This window comes from Perca flavescens, chromosome 15, assembly GCF_004354835.1.
Source record: "Perca flavescens isolate YP-PL-M2 chromosome 15, PFLA_1.0, whole genome shotgun sequence".
Lineage (NCBI taxonomy): Eukaryota > Metazoa > Chordata > Actinopteri > Perciformes > Percidae > Perca > Perca flavescens.
Window position 1 is genome coordinate 16,891,225 of NC_041345.1, and position 18,555 is coordinate 16,909,779.

The window sequence follows — 18,555 nt, forward strand, 5'->3', positions numbered from 1 at the left end:
CCTGAGGAAATCATGCACGTATTTGGCTTTTTAATTTTTACGACTTTGATTTATCTATGAAAAATATATTATTTTATTTTATTTGTGTATTATTGTTGTTCATTTCAATACCTTTTATTTAAATGTTTGTCTGTTTCCTATGTCTTTAGACTGTTTATTGGACTACTGTAATGCGAATTTCTTCTCTGGAAAGCAATAAAGTTTTATCTTATCTATAAATAATATCTTATATATTATCGTATCATATCCTGTCTTGATTTATCTAATTTCCAGCATTTCTAATGATTCTTGGTGCTATTAAAATAGAGTTTATTATTATTATTAATTATTATTATTATTATTATTATTATTATTATTGGTATTATTATTATTAATGCTAGTAGAAGTACTATCTAAAACTCCATCATGATGTTAGTGATGATAATCACAAGAAAACAAACTTACATTTAAATTATTTTGCAATTTTTAATATTAGTCATAATATATTGTCACATTATATTATTTATACAATATTTCTAAATATTGTGCATGCTTTTATCACACTGTGGATCGTCTTAAATTAACAGGAGTGTAAAGTGAGTTTGAATCAATATAATAATACATCCATGGTTCGACTGGAGAGGATACATTGGTAGTTTCTAGCCGAACATATTTCAATGTAACACATTCCCACTGATCTTTCAGCAAATGATGGTACTCGTGGATCCAGTCTGCCGTTGATCAGACCAATCCCTGCTCCTACACATCAGCACGTCATGTGCGGACGTCTGTAGTGCTGCACGCGGGAATTCACGCGGGTATTCAACGTTAAGTCTTGTTTTTATTCAACATCTTCTTTTTTTTCTCCTCTCATTTTTTCGGGACACAGCTATAAATTGAGGAGGGGACGACGTTAACGCAGAGTTAACTGTACTCATACAGTAAAGATCATCTGCTATGTTGCTTCAGGCAGTGTTTACATTGTGTTTATAGCCTAACTAACTTCCTATATTCCTCTCAGACAGGTGAGATGTTGAGCTCCAAGCTGCTGACCCTGGTGCTGGTGGTCCAGCCGGGCAGAGTGCTGCTCGGCATGAAGAAGAGAGGATTTGGGGCTGGGAAGTGGAATGGTTTTGGGGGCAAAGTTCAACCTGGAGAAACTATTGAAGATGGTGCAAGGAGGTAAATTCATCTTACCAGTTGTCTTCTGGAACCTGCAATGTAGAGACCCTTCAACTAAAAGCAGTTTACAGGGTTCACAGGTCAACACCCAAAATATTTTTTGACAAAACCTTAATGATAACAAGCAATAAGTAGAACATTCTATATTTATTCCTTCTTAAGTACAACATGTGAAACAAAGTTGTTTTCCTATAGAAAAATATAAAGTTTAATAATTGATTTTACAATCTACTTTTCAGCTGCATTATATCATGCTATGGTACAACATTACACTTCTAACAAACACAACACAAGATATGGAGCTGTGTTTTTGCATTTAAAATTGAACATGTATTTTTGGTGCAACAGCATAGGTGTTGCCAGTGTGGTGTCCAAGTGTTAAGGGAATAGAAAAAGGAGAAAATATTTAAGATGTGAGTTCACGTAGTTTGTATGCTTGACAAAATAAATAAATGTTGAGTGTGGATCATCAGTCATCAGCAGGAAGTTTGTTCCAAAGCAAAAGGAAGGAAGCCCTGAAGGTAACCAGGCCCCGTCTCAAGCTGTTTTCTCTGAAATAGGAAAAAGAGACCTGCTTTGTGTTAAGACTATTGGAAGACTAAATAAATCAGTAAGGTCTCAAGGCTATGTTAGTTTCTCTTTTGAACAAAAGCACTCAGGAAATCCAGTCAATATTGGAGAAAGAAAGAAAGTGATTAATCCCAGTTCTTTGTGTCATTAAAATACTTTATGTTGTGATGGCTGTGTTGGCTATTGACTTGACTCAACCAAAGAAAATGTCTTAAATCAAGTGTTGGGACTCAATACATTTAGACAGAATCTACTGGTGTACATATACTTTCTGAACTGTATGTGCTGTTCAGCTATAAGAGTATACAGAAGGTTGGTGGTCAACTTTGAGGGAAGTAGTGTTTGGGGGGCAAACATCACTGAGCATTGAGCGTCATCTGCAAATAATTGTTCTTGAATGCACCATTCTGGCAGATTTCTTGAAGTCAGTCTTCATTTTTATTTATCATTTTGTTTTGACATTTATAAGGAAAAAATAAACAATGTGGCAGAATCTTGTAAACTCAAGAGATCCACTTACTAGATTTTTTTGTTTAGCTCTGAACCTCATCCCAGTGTCTTCGTTGGTGAATGTCGTTGACTCTGACTGACTGATTTGCACACAAATAGATCCTGTGTCTAGGAACACTAATATCACCAGTTAACTTCCTTTTAGTGTCTGTGTGACGTGTACTGCAAGTTTAAAATACACCTTATCAAATATTTATTTGATTTTTTTTTTTTTTAAGAGAACTGCTAGAAGAAAGTGGCCTTACGGTGGATGCTCTCGAGAAGATCGGAAACATCAAATTTGAATTTGTTGGAGAAACGCAGCTACTTGACGTCCATGTTTTCAGAGCTGACACCTATAATGGAGAACCAACAGAGTCAGAAGGTACAGTAGGATTTCCACTGCACCACACTAAACTGTGAAGAAAAGAAACCGGATAATGGTAAAGGATAATTCCAGCAGAATTATTTCAGGGTTTTATGTTCATAGGAAAATCTGAATAACAGCTATAGTCCCAAAAATGTGAAAATTAATCATAAAGATTTTAAATAACGAGCTAAAAAACAGCACTATAATATTTAAAAAGCATTCATTTTAAAACCGTTTCTTAGAAAATAGTTTTTAAAAAGTGCCACTTGTTACCATGATTACACAAACTCATGCACATTGGAGTTGAAGAGGAACTCCACATTTTTGTTGTACAATTCCAAGGAACTGATATGTAAAAATAAAAATAGATTAAAAAACTGTAATCATGCAAAACATTTCTCTTTTCGCTTTTAGTTCCCCTTAATCTTGACTTCCTTTTATGTTATGTCAATAACAGTCCAGGCTTCATGGCAATTGTAGTTGTGTCCTCAAAGTTTAGATGAGGCCTTCTGAGAACCAAAACAGTTTTCAGTTCAACTTTTAAAACCAAGTACACCACTAAGATCCTCCTAAAGTATAGTGGTTGAAACAATCTTCTAGGAACTTTTTCACAGACATGACTGTAAGCAGGAAGAGCAGATTAGTTAAGGGGAATAATCTATAAGTGTGCTCTCAGTGGTGAAGTTTAAAAGACTGTAAAAACACAAAGGAAACAGGAGGCCCTCAACAGAAGGAATGCAGAGAGCCACAGTGATCTTTATTTCCTGAGAGTTAAGTCAAGGCCAACTGGGTGAAGTTTACAGACAAACAGCAAAGCGCAGCACTCCACCAAAGAGTCTGCAGGTCAAGAGAAGTCAAACAGCCAAGGGGTGAAGAGATAAATGGAGGAAAAAGCTTAAATGAAATGTGCTGAAGTTAGTGAAAAGAGAGAAATTTGACAAGATAGGAAGCAGCAGCTGAAAATTTGGGACTAGTATGACTTTAAAGAGCAACATTTGTAACAAATTGTAATTTCCCCACTGGGGATCAATAAACAGTAAAAATTAAAATTAAATTAAATTTCAGAAGCAGGCTGAGCAAGTGGTTATGTTTAAAAAAAAAAAAAAAAATCAGAAATCACATTTTCTAACCTATCCACAGGACTGGATAGCAAAAGTAAGCTACATGTTTTGTGACACAGTGTAGTTACAGGAGAAACCAAGCCTTTAGTTAGGAAATGAATGCCAAAGTTCTCTCTTTTGTTTTTAAAAAGAGAGAAAGTGTACCCCTACAATTATGTATTTTATAAATTTCCATCATTTGAAATCTTGTGGTTTGTTTATTCCCTTCTAAAGAAAATATATGTTCACACACTTAAAGGATAGGTTCATATTTTGTTTTAAGTCTGTTTTAACACAATACTCACATGCCCCTATGTGCTGTACATTGAAAGAATAATTGGTCGCTATAATAGTTCCTTCTCTCCATACTGGCTATGAAGAAATCCCTTCTTAGCACAACTCCAATGTAAGAGATGGACCAAAATCCACAGTCACACTTCATTATAAATTTCAGCCAAAGTTCAAATTAGGCTTCTTCAGTCTACTATAACAGATCAAGATAGATGATACAAATATTTAGTATTTTATTCTTAGGAGGTCCACTAATTATTTTCTCTTGTTGTCTAGAAATGCGGCCTCAGTGGTTCGAATGTGACCAAATTCCTTTCAGTCAAATGTGGGCTGATGACATCATGTGGTTCCCCCTAATGCTCCAGAAGAAGAAATTTGTCGGATACTTTAAGTTTCACGGTCACGATGTGATCCTCAGCCATAAACTGGAAGAGGTGGAGGAACTGTGAGACAACCTGCGTTTCTGAGGTCATTTATAACTGTGACAAAAAAAGCGTCCGCCTTCCAAAGTTCTTCTTCAAATGCTGATGATATCCCAGGGTTCAGTGTTTGTTGTTCAGTTTACCTTGTGGAAGGAAATGAACAAACTCTGAGGACTTAAACCCTGTTAACTGTACATGGAGAATGTTTACATGTAAAATTACATATTGAGATTTTTTTTTGTGTGTAACACATCACAATATACTGACATAAATATGCATTCTGTTATTTTAATTGTCAGGATAACTTGATTTAACACAATTCAGCAAGAATTTCTTTAATAAAGTATTTACAATATCTACAGTTTTATTGGATTTCATATTCTGTGCAAGTTAGTTAACTTGATTTCTGATACACTTTTCTTGCCAAAACAAATATGTTTCATACTGTATGCACAGTACTACAGTGTCTTCATTAAATAAAAGTTGAATTATGTGCACATATGATTTGCATGTTGGCATCATATATTTCAACACAGTCAGTTTGGTGTATTTGAGATGAAATTAGTTTGTGAGGTAACGTGAGCCTATTTATGGGAGTGTCCCTTTGATATTCTTTTTCTTTTTTTTTTAAATACATAATGTTATGAAAAACTATACGTGTACAGACATAAATGTCCATGGATGTTTTCATGCCAAATATCTGAAAAGTAGAAAGTCTAATAGCGCAAAGGAAAGGGAATTCAATAATATCCTGATCTTGTTTGCTCTGATACATTATAACACAAATTTAAATTAGGATTTCTCTAATTGTGAAAAATAGCCTCCATCTATTAAGTGATATGGGCAAAAATCATCCAGTGAAGTTAAGGTAATAAAAGTGGTGATTATTAAATGTTTAAATTTGAATTGCGTGGTAACCCTGTTACATGATTTATTGCACCGCTGTGTGAATTTATATAATTTCTCTTTGGTAGTAAATCAATAGCTTATAGTGTTATTGACATTATGCCACTAGTGCTAAAAGGTCTTATTTTAAATCAATAAACCTCATATCTGCCCTTTGTAGTAACACTTTGAGCATAGGCCTTTCAAAATATCTCAATTTGGAGTCAATTTAAGCAAAGAGATTAAATATGTTGCTCCACATACTGTACAAGTAAACACTGTAAAAGTAGGAGAAATAACACAAATGTCCATACAAAATATAAAGTACGCAGCTACACATCCTAATGAACTTAAATCTGTATCAAAAACACAACGGTCTAAAGTTATTCAGTTAGTAAAACCTAGTAAAAATAATCCCATCTTTAATAAAGTAAAACTTGCTGTCCCTCCCAATTTTTTCTCAATTATCGTAGTGTATAAAGAGGTGCTTTAGGAAATGAGTTGGAATGCATTTATATACGGTCATCCCTTACATCTTACATCCTGGTCCCTTGTAAAAAAAAAAAAAAAAAAAGAAATAACATTTAGATTTACTTTCTACATTATTCCCTCATCAAGCAGAACATAAAATGACAGATTTATGAGGCAACTGTCTTTTCCAGTTATATGGTTGATGATCAAATCCCCAAATAAGCTGAGAAGTTGTCATTTATACTAAAAATACTTATTACTTATGATTATTGAATGGAATGTATATTGTGTAATAGAAGACTTTTCTTTAGCTCACAGAGCAAGTTATTTTCCAGTTTGTGATCCTTATCAGCGGCAGTGTTCTCTCCTGCACCTCGTGTATTTAGCTTTCAGATGTAGGGTTTCAATCCATTATTACCACCAAAGAGACAGCCGAGCTTTGGCTGGAGTTCATTCCACACCGCTCCCATCTGGAAAGAAAGCAAAAAGGTCACTTCTCTCAAACTACAGTACATTTCAATGAAGCTCACAATACAAAAATAAATAAATAAACTGCATCAAAACATTGCTTAGTGGTTTGCAGGTAATCACTTTCAGGAAACATCTATGTGAAGTTATCTTTAAGAACTTCAAAATCCACAAAAACCTTTGTCAAATTGTTGCCATATTGGAATTTGAGTGTAAATAGACAAGGTTTAGATAGAGACATCTAACCAAAGAAATGCATACTGTGTGCTGTGTTTGTTTTCAAAACAGGCAAAGGTATATGGGAGATTCACTTGCTCGTGTGAAATGTAAGCCAGCTCAGATCCCACATGAGGAAAAAGTATCCTTTCAGTGATACCATCCATCGTTATTAGTTCTTTTGTTGGACTTTAAAAGCCAATTTAAAACTGATTTGACCCTCCTGAAGGGTCGGTAGAAAAATGATTTCCAGACAAGCAGTCTCACCTCTCTGTGTCCTTGGACCTGGGAGTTAACGAAAGCCCCCAGAATGTGGGATGTGATTGGAAGGTAGATGAAGATAAGCTGTGTCTCTTGATGAAGGCAGAACAGGGAGAAGTAGTTACGCAGCTCCATGGTCTGAATAGCATTTTCTTGCTATCAACAGAATTGAAAAAAAAAGGGAAATGATATCAAATAATGACAATAAGTAGAACATTTTCTCCAATTATACAGCATTATAAAGCTCTGCTCAAACAGGGAGATGGCCTTAAATCATTCCATTACACTTTAATTGGCCCTAGTTTTGTTAGAGTGAACTATTGCTTAATCCTGTTCATCGCCGACTCACTGCCACTGTTACTGACACCGACACTGGTGTCTGTCACTGATGAAGAAGCCCTGTAGAAGTTTGCGCCATGCAAAGGAGTGAAACGGTCAAAGTTAAAATTAACCTCAGCATTATTACTCTACTATTACTAATATCTGTATCTGTGCCATGCTATTGGTTATGTGGGTCTGTCAGTCAGGCGGTCAGTTGAATCTCAACTGAATCACAGTTAATAACATGGCGGGTCACCTGACAGAACAGTCGTCTGAGCTCAAAATGAAAATCATGAACACATATGCCAAGCACAAACAAAGCACACTCACTAAAAAGGAACTACAGTCACAAGATGAAACCCAACAGGGGATACAACAGTATCCACTAAGTTTACTTGGTTTTTAACCTAATGTGACTCAGCTTTGTACCTATGTTTGAAGAGTAATTTAGTTCATTCAGAACTTTTATTCATAAAGTTATATTATTATATCTGCCCCTTACACTAAATATTTCAATTTTTAGTTTTTTGCTTATTGATTTAATTCCTCAAAACTGAAAAAAATAAATGAAATTGTATTATTATATATATATTATATAAATTTTAGAATGTTTTGATACAAACTGTGTATAAAAGAACTTCAGATATCTCACGTCACTTTTACTTATACCCAGGGGATGTCAATGAACCATTTATTGTATGCACGAATGAGGGGATTGAGTAGAATGCTGAATTTTGCAATCGGCTACAAGATTTGTCTGTCTTGACTGTGTTTAAGGGGAATGTATTAGCAATAGAAACACTCAAGCCAATTTGGCATTTTATTTATTAAGTAGTTAATCAAAACAGTACGCTATCAATCAGAACACATCCTCAAAATGTGGAAAGAGAGAAACCAAAAGAGATTGGCAACCTGAACAATTCGTGACTCCAGCTGCTCCACAGATGCCTGCTCTTTGGGCTGCACTGTGGCGCTCATCATCTGCCTCTTCATCATACCGTATTTGTGCAGAGCTCTCTGGTGCTCGTGGAGAACGCCTTTCTCATGGCGCTCACAGAGATCCTAGGGAAAAAACACAGTCGCATAAAGCTCTTCCTATTTGCCTCAGAATGGCATGGTAATATAAAAAAACAACAGTAATACACAACAGCCATGGATGATAGGAGAATTGCTTGTACAAATTATGAAATTGCCATACATATTACAGTTAATAGATTTAATAGAGGCTATAGAAAATGCCACTTTTTCTGCCCACCAGTCCCCCTTGTTTAATCTCTGCAAACCACCCATTACTAAGAACTGTTTCCATGTGAGATAGACTGGTTGGGTCTGGAAAAACAGGGTGCACTGTTTTTTAAATTAATCATTACATAATACCCTGATTTTAGTTACTAGCTGAACCTGGATTTACTGTAATTATGCAGTTCCTCGTTCTGATTGATTTTATTGCCTTGATTGATAAAAAACATTTTGCGGTGCATCATAAAGTGAGCATAAATAGATTGCAATGTGAAATGTGCAAACATCTTAGGCTAAATGAGCAGAGCAAAAAAAAATAAAAATAAAAAATAAAGTGAAACTGACTTACTCTGTACGATTGCAGCAAATCCAGGAAAATATTCAGTTTTTCCACAACATCATCCTCTTCCCGCCTGCCCTGAGGACATAAGCAAAACAACATTTTTTACCCAGTGCCAGTTTTGGACAAGCAGAGCAGGTGGTGGGGATGAAGGACTGAGGGCTGTACCTGCTGAGCAGCTTTGTCAGATAACACAGCGAACTCCACAGATAGACTCTTCAGAGACTGACGCAGTGTCCCCCAGGTGCTTGGTGAAGAGGCCAAGGAGGGAAGAGACGAAGCATCTGAGCCCAGCGTACTGTCGAAAACAGCAGTATCACAGGGCCAGAATGTAACATAGTGGTGTCTTAGCTGCCAAACTCATTTCAAACTAACAACCGTGAAGAGACACAGAGGATTTGGAATCTTATTAACATTTGTTTGCTCAGTCCAAAACCTCTGATACTGGAGAAAGACTTTAACTTCATACCCATAATAATGAAATACCTGAGCTCTCTGCCAAACATGAGGAGATCAGTTGCATTCTCCTTAGAGCGCTCCGCCATTTTCTCAGCTCTGTCCCGCAGCTTCTGGAAGCTGTTGTGAATATTTCTAATCAGCTCTCTGCTTGTTGAGAACTGAGCCTGAATGTCAGCGGGGAGATATTCCTACGAAACGGATCCAACAATTTTAAATGCAGGTGATTGTTTGGGAGGGAAAGTATGTTAATTTTCAATTGTACATATGTGACATGTGACAAACCTTCGCCTGGGTTGCGATTCTGTTGGTCATGAACTCATCGCCCATTTTCTTGTAAGTGTCACGCAGCTTAGTCTGAACATCCTGTTTGGGAAGACGGGTGGGGAGTGTTTGAGTGGAAAAAGACACTGAGTAACAGGATGCATCTCACTCTCACTGTCATCATGATGATAATGCTTATTGTGTAACAGCTGGTGCCACAGCACTAGGCGAGTTGCAAAGATACTGTACAACATGATCGAGGCTGGATTATTTTAATGCTCTTTATGTTGGTCTAAATCAGTGGTTCCCAACCTTGGGTCCGGGCACCCCCAGGAGGGGTGGCAAAGATCACAGGGGGGGCGCAAGTCTTTATCTGGTTTGAGGTTGAGGTAAAAAAAAAAATATTTGCACATGTTAAACAAATTATGATAATACACTAGAATATATAATGTATACAAAAGTCTGTATGAGAAATATATATTTTGTTGTAACATGGCGGAGAAACGTAACAGTGCTGATAACTCCTCTGTATCAAAAAAGAAAGTAAGGCTCTATCTCGAGGGGGGGCGCCAAGGAAAAAAGGTTGGGACCCACTGGTCTAAATCAAACCTCCATCTTGCGCCTTTAACTTGTGCAAAATGCTGCTGCACGCTTTTTAACAAGTACATCTAAACGTGCACACATTACTCCTGTTCTCTACACCCTTCATTGGCTCCCAGTGTGTTTAGAATCAATTTCCAGTATTTAATGTTTGTTTTCAAGGCCTTAAATGGCCTGGCCCCGGAGTATTTGTCTGAGATTTTAACATTTCGTGAGCACAACAGGTCATTGTTGTGCTCAACATGGTCTTCAAGTCAACTGGTTTTACAAGTCCCAAGGTCAAGGTATAAACTGTTGGGTGATTGGGCTTTCGCAGTTGCTGCCCCAAGACTCTGGAACATTACAGTGGCTGCCAGGACGATACTTAAACACTGGAAAACACCTAAAACCCCAGCATTAAAAGAATGGGCTAACACCATGATAAAAAAAACAGCTTCATATGAGCATATCCTAAACAGGATAAACACTGTAAAAAAAGACAAAGCACCAGCATGGGATAGTTTCTGGATATACATCACACTGATAAACCTGTATTATGAACGAGGCTGCTAATTATTCAAATATTGAAGTGCCCCTAAAGCTGCTGATGTTATAGTCTTGATGTTGTAACTGTAATTGATATATGTAAAATATATATATATATTATTTGTTTGTTCTGTCTATGGTTAAGACTCGGTTTACATTGTAACAAGAAATGTCTCTGTGATACACTGAACTGTCATGCACCAAAGGAAAAAGCATAATAAAAAAAATACTTGAATTACAAAAAAAAAGACTCTGGAACAAGTTACCCCCTCCGCACTATTACTGATGTAGCTCTCTTTAGCTCCAAACTCAAAATGTATTTATTTAGAATGGCTTTTGATACATAGTAGTGGTGTGACAATTTCCCTTTCCTCCTCGTATTTCTATGTAACCTTTTCTGATTTGACTGTTTTCTATATTTTTATTCTTTTTATTGTATATTATGTTGTTTTATTCTTGGTTCTTGATATAAAGCACTGTGGATACCTGCTGGTTGCTGTAAAGTGCTATATAAATAAATGTTGATTGATTAATTGATGTACATACGGAGCCATTGAAGGTGAGGAAGGTCTTGACCAGCTCGTCCTCTGAGAAGAAGGGATGCCGTGCCACCAAGTTGATGAATCTGCCAAGAGCACGCCTCCTCCCTTCAATGAACTCACGCTCAGAGACGGAGGTCAAGACTGTGGACAGATACGAGAGAAAACACCTTCAGCACTTTGAAAAGGACTGTGTATGTTGAGAGAGTTGTGGCTATAAACTATAACAGGGGTAGACTGTTGGAATAAACTAATGTACCAACCATGTTTATGGTCAATTTATATAGTGTAGAATTCCTTTTAAATAAATACAAACACCAAAGGAGATCTCCACCGATTTTGTCTGTTTACGGGTGTCGGGGAGTTCAAGTGCATGTGAAAGAAAAGTTGTGTAACGCCTTTTGTGGATGCAGAGGAAGCTGTGCAAAATTTGAGTCAAAGTCGGTTGGCACTAAAGACCACAAGTTTAAAAGTGAAAACAATCTGGGGGTGTGGAGTTAGGAAGAAGTGACCTCTTAAGCCTGCTCCTTCTCTCTGCCTGAGGCGAGCGGCCCGAGGCTACACTAGCTGCTACTAGCATAACACACCTCAACCTCCCACTGAGCTGTCAGTGGTCAAGTTGCATTGCGGGTAACGTAGGCACCAGGTATTGCCACGGAGAAAGAATGCATGAAAAAATATTATCTCTTATTCTTTCTGCTGCATCTATCACTTTTTTTTAAACCATCATGAGTCCGACAGTGTTATAGAGGTGCAATGCTATCATCGGTGGAGTGTTCTCTCAGTTTACTTATCCTCAAAATTCCACTGCACCAATTACTGATAAAAATGAATAATTACAGTATATACATAGACATTGAAGCTAGATCTTGAGCTACACATATCAGTAGGATGTGAGGGGAAAAAAAATAAAAAAGAGTACATTCGGTGGGATGGTGAATTTACATGTGTGGTATCTTTATGACATATTCTGTACTTAAAGAAGATTGAGACATTGTTTGTCTACTCAAGTGTTTTGCAATCAACTGTGTGTGTGTGTGTGTGTGTGTGTGTGTGGATATAATTATCATTCCAAAGCTACACTAAAACTGAAATGCTAATTTTAAGCATCACTAGTTTCCTTGTTTTTTTCAGGCAATAACTTTGATGAACGGCGATGACTGTGTGAAACAACAGAGCCTGCAGGAACAGTTTGTATTAAAATTTAACACTTATTCTTTATTGAACAAAAACAAAATGCTCAGCTTGGATATTTACAATTGACCTTTCAGTCAAGCATATAACCCCAAATAATCCAAACTCTGCTCTTAAAACAATTATGGGTTCAGAAAGAAATGTGAAAATGGAGGAAATGCAGAAACAAAGAAATACAATGGTGACTGTGTAGATGTCAGAGTTCAGACAGAGTAACATACCTCCTTTTAACATTCTTTTAGGTGGCAGCGCCGGCACCACTCTGTAGGCAAATCTCTGAAGCAAAACCTCATGGAAGACATCAAAATCACTATAGCGCCGGTAAACTGATATTTTATAACGCTAAAAAACAAGAAGCAAAGAAAGAAAATCATTACAAAATGAACAAGAGCATGCATCATTAAGTTTTCCGTTGGAAACTGAGTTACATGAAGGTAATAATGGAAGGTAAATCTGTACTTTTCTTCCTGTAGACTGCAAACGATTACTCAAAGAAAAAAAAACCCACTAACTATTGTAATAGGAGCCCCAGAGTAAATGATGCAATTCAAACTTGATTGAGAAGTTAAGTGAAGAAAAGAAATGATTCAAAGTAAGGGTAAGACACAAATGAAGAATACTGCACCACATTTCCAGCTTTTCTTGTTGTTAAGGTTATTCTAACACAATTACACGCAGTGGGATTTATGGGATCCCTTGCCTGGCTGGTGACCTGGTACTCCACATGTTTGAGGAACAAGCCTTTCTTCTCAGGTATGAGCTCCACCTGGACTGTGTCTCTGACCAGCAGTCTGTCCAGCGTCTGGGACATCATCAGAACGTCCTCCTGAGCCGGCTGCATCCTCAATGCGTTAAGGTCCTTCAGCTCTCCGAGCTGAGGTTTTGGTAACTCTATCAAGCACACAACAAGCACCAACTTCTAATTGATTAAATCGATAAATCTAGAATGAAATGAATTTCTTAACTGTGAGGAATGCTGGTGTTCAAACCACTTTTCTCTTTTCAACAGATTACTACGTGTCTTGCTCTATTTGTCTTAAGCTAGCACAGCATTGTGCATGCTGTCTGTTATTTAACCATTTCTGTACATTCCAATAAGGTCATGAACTGAATGTAATGTACTGCGACAAATGCAAAAAACTTGTTCTTGAGCAGATGTGGAAGTGGCATGCAGCTAGCTGCGTTACCGACCACACCTGAAATAACAGAGAGAGCTTTAAATAATCACAGAAGGTCGGGAATGAATCTAACTCAAACCAGCATAATGGCTACCTCTATGAAAACCATGAGTTCCCCCCTATCATCTTGCCACTCTGGGACTAGTGAAGGTATGCAACACATAAACATAGCAAAGGCTTCTTTACCAAAATAAATAAATCATATAGCTGAATAATAGATAGTTGAATTAAATAAAAAATACTGCCTTTTCTTCTGTTGTGAAATAAATTAGAAGTATGGTATGAAAAAGTTTTATTTTTGTACAAATACATTAGGCATATATATATATATATATATATATATATATATATATATATATATATATATATATATATATATATATATACTCCCAATGTCCTTCTGTTACTTTATAATTATTATGATATTATGCAGTAATGGTAAACTGTTAGAGAATGTTTAAACCTTGAGTCTATGTGAGCCAATAAAAGAGTGACATTTGCCCTGTACAGATGAAATATCTTGACAGTAGGGAGATAGCTGAGGTTGCTCTCAGACACACACAGGAATCATCAAGCTACTCATTAAGCAAAGCTTTACTGCTCTGTTTTCACTGTAACCTACCTTGTATGCAGTTCTCCAAGAGTTTGGGGCTTGGTTGCTTTCCTTGCTGAGCAAGAGCAATCAAAGCAAGGGCTTTATAGAGTGACAACTTGCTCATGAATCCATCTGCGGAGTCAACATGCTCAGCAATCTGAAAAGGACAAAGACAATGTGACATTAAGGTCACCGTTTTTCAGTCCAAGATCCAAATTCAACTGTGGTTTTGCATTCCTTTACGCAAAAAGTGCTCACTAGACACAAAGGCAATGACATGCACGGAGTTTGCGCGGAGTTTGGGTGGGGCAGGGGGAGCACTGCCCCCCCTGGTAGCTGAATTGCATTGTTTCAAAAATGAGTGGAATAATTACTTCTGACATAACCAGATATTTTATAAATACTTTAAAAACATAAAACAACTAAATGGGGATAGGTAATACATCTGATTTCATATACTGCTTTAGTAAAAATAATATTTTTTCAGGGCTCTGCCTCTCACCTGAGACCATTGTCGACGCATATGCAGGACGCAAAAAACAATAATTTGTTGCACTAGTCGGGACATCTTACCGTGCCAACGTTACAATAAAGGTTGCCTAAATGCCATGTATATACATTTGCTGTCAGCTTACTAATTGAATGCGCATTTTGTGTAGATTTGGACTTTGATACGTTTTGTTCCACTTTGTTTAAACGGCGAAGTTCACCTCGTTCACCTGTTTGGAGCTGACTGGTGAATGTGACGCGCGTATAGGCCTTGCTGGATACACCGTGACTCTGATTGTGAATCTACTGATCGCTGTGGATGACTTGTTTTCACGTCATTGGATTACGGCAAAATACTGATCTTTTTTCTTAACGTGTCTTAACGTTTTATGGTGCGATTGCGCTTGGTTTCTGCGTTTGGAGAGGCATCTCAACAGACTGGAGGTCCAGACTGATTGTTCACTGTTAACCTACATGTTAGTTGAATGTAAGTGTCGGGGCATTCTGCTACCGTCTGTCTATTGTACTCCAACACAGCCGTGCCCACGGGCGTCAGTTTGGTTTGAAATGTGCTGGGGACAGAGACGCATTCGGAGGTACATTTCCAGAAGTGCTGGGTACAATGACGCATACGTTTTTTTCTCTTTCGCGCAGGTCAGGTTTAATGTACGTAAACAATGACCAATGATTACCAAATTTCTCTCTAATATTGCTCCTCATAACCACGGAAAACTGTCAAAAAATAGAACCCAAAGTCCAATTATTATGGACGTTATCTGACATTTAGCGTTTCTGCTTCACATTTTCAGCAGGGCAGCAGAGCAGCTGTTGGTTGACTCCCAACGGTTCTCATGGGCTTTATAAGTCCTAACATGAAAAAGCTTAACGTGGTTTAATATACCTAAACAACGATCAATCATCACCACATTTCTGGTTAGATTTTTTGACAGTTTTCAGTGGTTATGAGGAGCAATATGAGAGAAATTTGGTAACCATTGTTTAGGTACAAGCTTTTTCCTCGCCTTTTCCTCGCCATAGCCTGTCAAGTTCTTTTGACAGGCATACGTGTTCATTTCAAGATATGGCCATGATAAATTTGGTGAAAGTTGTTGAGGTACATTAAACCACGTTAAGCTTTTTCACGTTAAGCAGAACAGGCAGCGTTGTGAACAGAGAAGCGTACAGCCTGCGCAGCAGCAGAGCGGCTGTGTCTGTGCCTGCCCTGTGGGGACAGAGATTGTTGTGGATTTTTTGCATCTGTCGCTCAAGAATTATATGCGTTATGGACTTCTTTTTTTAACTAAATTGAGCTCGAGGTTTTAAAATGTTACAATGTAAATTCAAATCTGCTTAAAAAAATAAACCTATGTTTATTTAGCATGTTTGTTTTGTCCATATGTGATCGTGCTGTGTTCCCCAGGTCTCAGTTGCTACAATGAGTTTTTTGTTTTTTTTGCCCCCCCTGGCTCGAATGTCAAACTCCGCCTATGGGCAATGATATGTTGAACGGTCAGGAAAAGGGAAATTCTACTGAACCATGACAAACACTATACACTCAGAGCAATTTCATAACATCGATGTGTGTTGTAGCAATATTTTATATTCTAGCATTAAAGGAACCAAATCTGACAGGTTGTGAATTATGTAAAGCCCACGTCTTTAACAGTCTGCTAGCCTACCCAAAGATGGTACCAACCTCCTATTGATAAGACATTACACTTAAATCTACAGTATCTGCCTTGCCTGCACAAAACATAAAGTCTTATCAGAATCAAACAAATATTTGCACAAGGATATCATGTACTGAAGTGTTTAACGTATTAATTAATTCCTTTGATTAGAACATTGGTCTTAGACTTTTTAATTTATCAATCAATAATTATTTCATATTCCAACCCCTTGTCAACATAAAAGCTAAAGTCTATGTGAGCAAATAATACATGGATGGGATGTAAAAAGTATTTAAGTTATAGCAAGCTGTAGGCTATCAGGCACATGCCAGGTAAAAGACAAGATGCAGAAAGTGATACTTGTTTGAAAATGTTATTTACTGTTGTTTTAATGGTGGGTGCTGCCTTTGTATCATTACAAACAACAGATTTGTATAGGCTGTTGCCTGCTACAGCCTCTTGATTATTTAAGTGTGAACCCCTCACCTGGCCTAAAACCGTCTTGGAGAGATCGGTCCTTTGGAGCAACCGCTGAAAAACTTCAACCTGCACTCTCTCATCTGTCTTACAGCGGATGGCCTCATATACTTCCCTGTAATAGGCAGGAACTGAGCCTAAAAGAGGAACAACACCTACATAGCATCACAACCACCCAAGTGTAATACTTGATCATACCCCTAATCAAAAATAATGTAATATATGATAATATATCATATATCAAAATATCACAATATTTTTTACCAAATACCTCGATATCGATACAGCAACAATATTGTAGTGTTGACTAATGGTGCTTTCACAAAATATTTACACAATGAGATTTTTGATAAATAATCATCAGTAATGTGGATATAATAGAACAGTTACAACAGTCTGGTAAGTTCAGAAAATGACATCACTTTACTGCAATGCAGCCTTTAAAATCAGGAAAAGACAACACTTATGCCATATTACGATATTACGATATCCAAAATCTAAGATATCTAGTCTCATATCACGATATCAATATAATATTGATATATTGCCCAGCTCTAGTGGCACTCAATGGTTATTGTGATCTTATCACCTTATATTATCTCAACACAGTTTATAGTTTTACTCTGATGATTTCAATGTATTTAAAACAGACAACCCTCAGAGATTGTCAACCTAATCATAGCTTTACAATAGTGAGAAGGAGATACGATGAAGATATGAAATCTGAGTACTAATATACTGCAAAAGAGCTGCATTGCACAGACACATTTTCACGTGGCAGTAAAAAAAGAATCAAAATGTTCATAAACCCTTTGCATCCCTGGCATCTTTAACAGTAATATGTTACTGTAGCTCATCGGGTATCAAGAAAACAGTAGCGCATCAAAATAAGATCAACCACTCATGAAGAGTTTTTAAGATGGAGCAACTTCAGTGCGAGATCTTAATGTACCCAAACTTTCTCATTGGTTAGTTCACGTCAAGACTTTCCCGAACAGTAATGTCCACATTTTAAAACATCTGATATTATATACTTTGACTGGCTTGACACCGCAACCCCAAACTAAAAATATTGATTAGGAAATAACATGACAGCACTGTGATAAGAAAAGTAGAGGAAGTTTTCGCACTGTACCTTCACTGATCTCTCCTGCCATGGTTCAGACTGTCATGTGAGCGCAAGAGCACCTCCATGTGATTTCCTGCAAAAAAAGAAAAAAACAAGTAATTTATTTCTTAAAGTTGTAGTGAGCGCTGGTTAAAGTCCAAGTGTAGAGTAGAGCAATAGAGACACTTACATACACTGGCAGCTAAGGAGTATATGTCATCATCTCTTGCAGTAATTCAATTAAACGTTTAAGTTTCGAAGGAGTGAAGAAGCGCGGGTGCTAGTCAATCAGCAGCTCTGTTGATGCAGTTTATTTCTATTTCACCAAATGATCTGGGAGAAACTGTCTTATTATGACCTGATTATTTTCTGGTTTCACTTCCAATTAAATTTGGTTTGAATTTCTGTTCCTCATTCTTCAAAGTCGATATAAGCTAACGCTGCCCTTATGTACTCCTTGTAAGTTCCAGCTTCTGTATTTCTAAAGTCGCAAATACGGCTTTCCCGATATTTGAGGCGGGTATGGGGTATGGCAAGTAGAAGGTCAGGGACGGCACCAGGCAGGACGGCATGAGACGGGACGCTATGACATGGGACGCTCCAGGCTGCCGCCATACAGCCTTGCGATATTTAGCTAAATGCCACGATCAGAAATATTTGCAAATTTTAAATCAAGTCGCACGGCTATACAATATAAAATTGGGAATTTTTATTTATCTGTTATGGTTTGTTATGCACACAACGTTTACCATTTTGTCAGATAGCTTTATGCTTTAAGCCCCTGTCAAATCTCAAAAATCACCGCTTTCTTGAAGTTGAATTCACCACCCGATTCAATAAAGCAGGAGTTATAATA

At 37.2% G+C, this 18,555-nt stretch overlaps 2 protein-coding genes across 10 annotated transcripts; one reads left to right on the forward strand and one right to left on the reverse strand.

The window, feature by feature from the left end:
- Window positions 1–662: 662 nt before the first annotated feature.
- On the forward strand, window positions 663–4,764 carry nudt1 (nudix (nucleoside diphosphate linked moiety X)-type motif 1). Of its 6 annotated transcripts, none has more exons than XM_028599658.1 (4): window positions 663–806; window positions 1,001–1,161; window positions 2,460–2,605; window positions 4,258–4,764. In XM_028599658.1, exons 2-4 carry the CDS (start codon window positions 1,010–1,012, stop codon window positions 4,428–4,430), a joined length of 471 nt encoding a protein of 156 aa, XP_028455459.1. In that variant the 5' UTR covers window positions 663–806; window positions 1,001–1,009; the 3' UTR covers window positions 4,431–4,764. The 6 variants fall into 6 exon arrangements, with proteins under 6 accessions (XP_028455459.1, XP_028455458.1, XP_028455455.1 ...); XM_028599657.1 differs by having other exon boundaries at window positions 1,005–1,161; XM_028599654.1 differs by having other exon boundaries at window positions 663–797.
- On the reverse strand, window positions 3,327–18,226 carry snx8a (sorting nexin 8a). 4 transcript variants are annotated; one of them, XR_003694411.1, is made up of 15 exons: window positions 17,890–18,226; window positions 17,727–17,793; window positions 16,601–16,746; window positions 13,983–14,112; window positions 12,883–13,073; window positions 12,404–12,524; window positions 10,996–11,132; window positions 9,346–9,426; window positions 9,091–9,251; window positions 8,773–8,902; window positions 8,614–8,682; window positions 7,938–8,087; window positions 6,711–6,860; window positions 6,076–6,229; window positions 3,327–4,546 (listed from the first exon to the last, which is right to left on the reverse strand). XR_003694411.1 is itself a non-coding variant. In XM_028599652.1 (14 exons), exons 2-14 carry the CDS (start codon window positions 17,746–17,748, stop codon window positions 6,149–6,151), a joined length of 1,551 nt encoding a protein of 516 aa, XP_028455453.1. In that variant the 5' UTR covers window positions 17,749–17,793; window positions 17,890–18,226; the 3' UTR covers window positions 3,327–6,148. The 4 variants fall into 4 exon arrangements, 3 of the variants coding, with proteins under 3 accessions (XP_028455453.1, XP_028455452.1, XP_028455454.1); XM_028599652.1 differs by having other exon boundaries at window positions 3,327–6,229; window positions 16,601–16,728; XM_028599651.1 differs by having other exon boundaries at window positions 3,327–6,229.
- Window positions 18,227–18,555: the final 329 nt, after the last annotated feature.

Bases quoted from the DNA above. Each gene is read 5' to 3' on its own strand.
- nudt1 (XM_028599658.1), top strand. From the start codon at position 1,010: ATGTTGAGCTCCAAGCTGCTGACCCTGGTGCTGGTGGTCCAGCCGGGC. The intron at 1,162-2,459 runs GTAAATTCATCT...TTTTTTTTTAAG, and splicing joins ATTGAAGATGGTGCAAGGAG to AGAACTGCTAGAAGAAAGTG. The intron at 2,606-4,257 runs GTACAGTAGGAT...CTTGTTGTCTAG, and splicing joins AGAACCAACAGAGTCAGAAG to AAATGCGGCCTCAGTGGTTC.
- snx8a (XM_028599651.1), bottom strand. From the start codon at position 17,748: ATGGCAGGAGAGATCAGTGAAG. The intron at 13,074-13,982 runs GTAGGTTACAGT...TGTGCTTGATAG, and splicing joins CTTGGAGAACTGCATACAAG to AGTTACCAAAACCTCAGCTC. The intron at 12,525-12,882 runs GCAAGGGATCCC...CTTGTTTTTTAG, and splicing joins AGTACCAGGTCACCAGCCAG to CGTTATAAAATATCAGTTTA.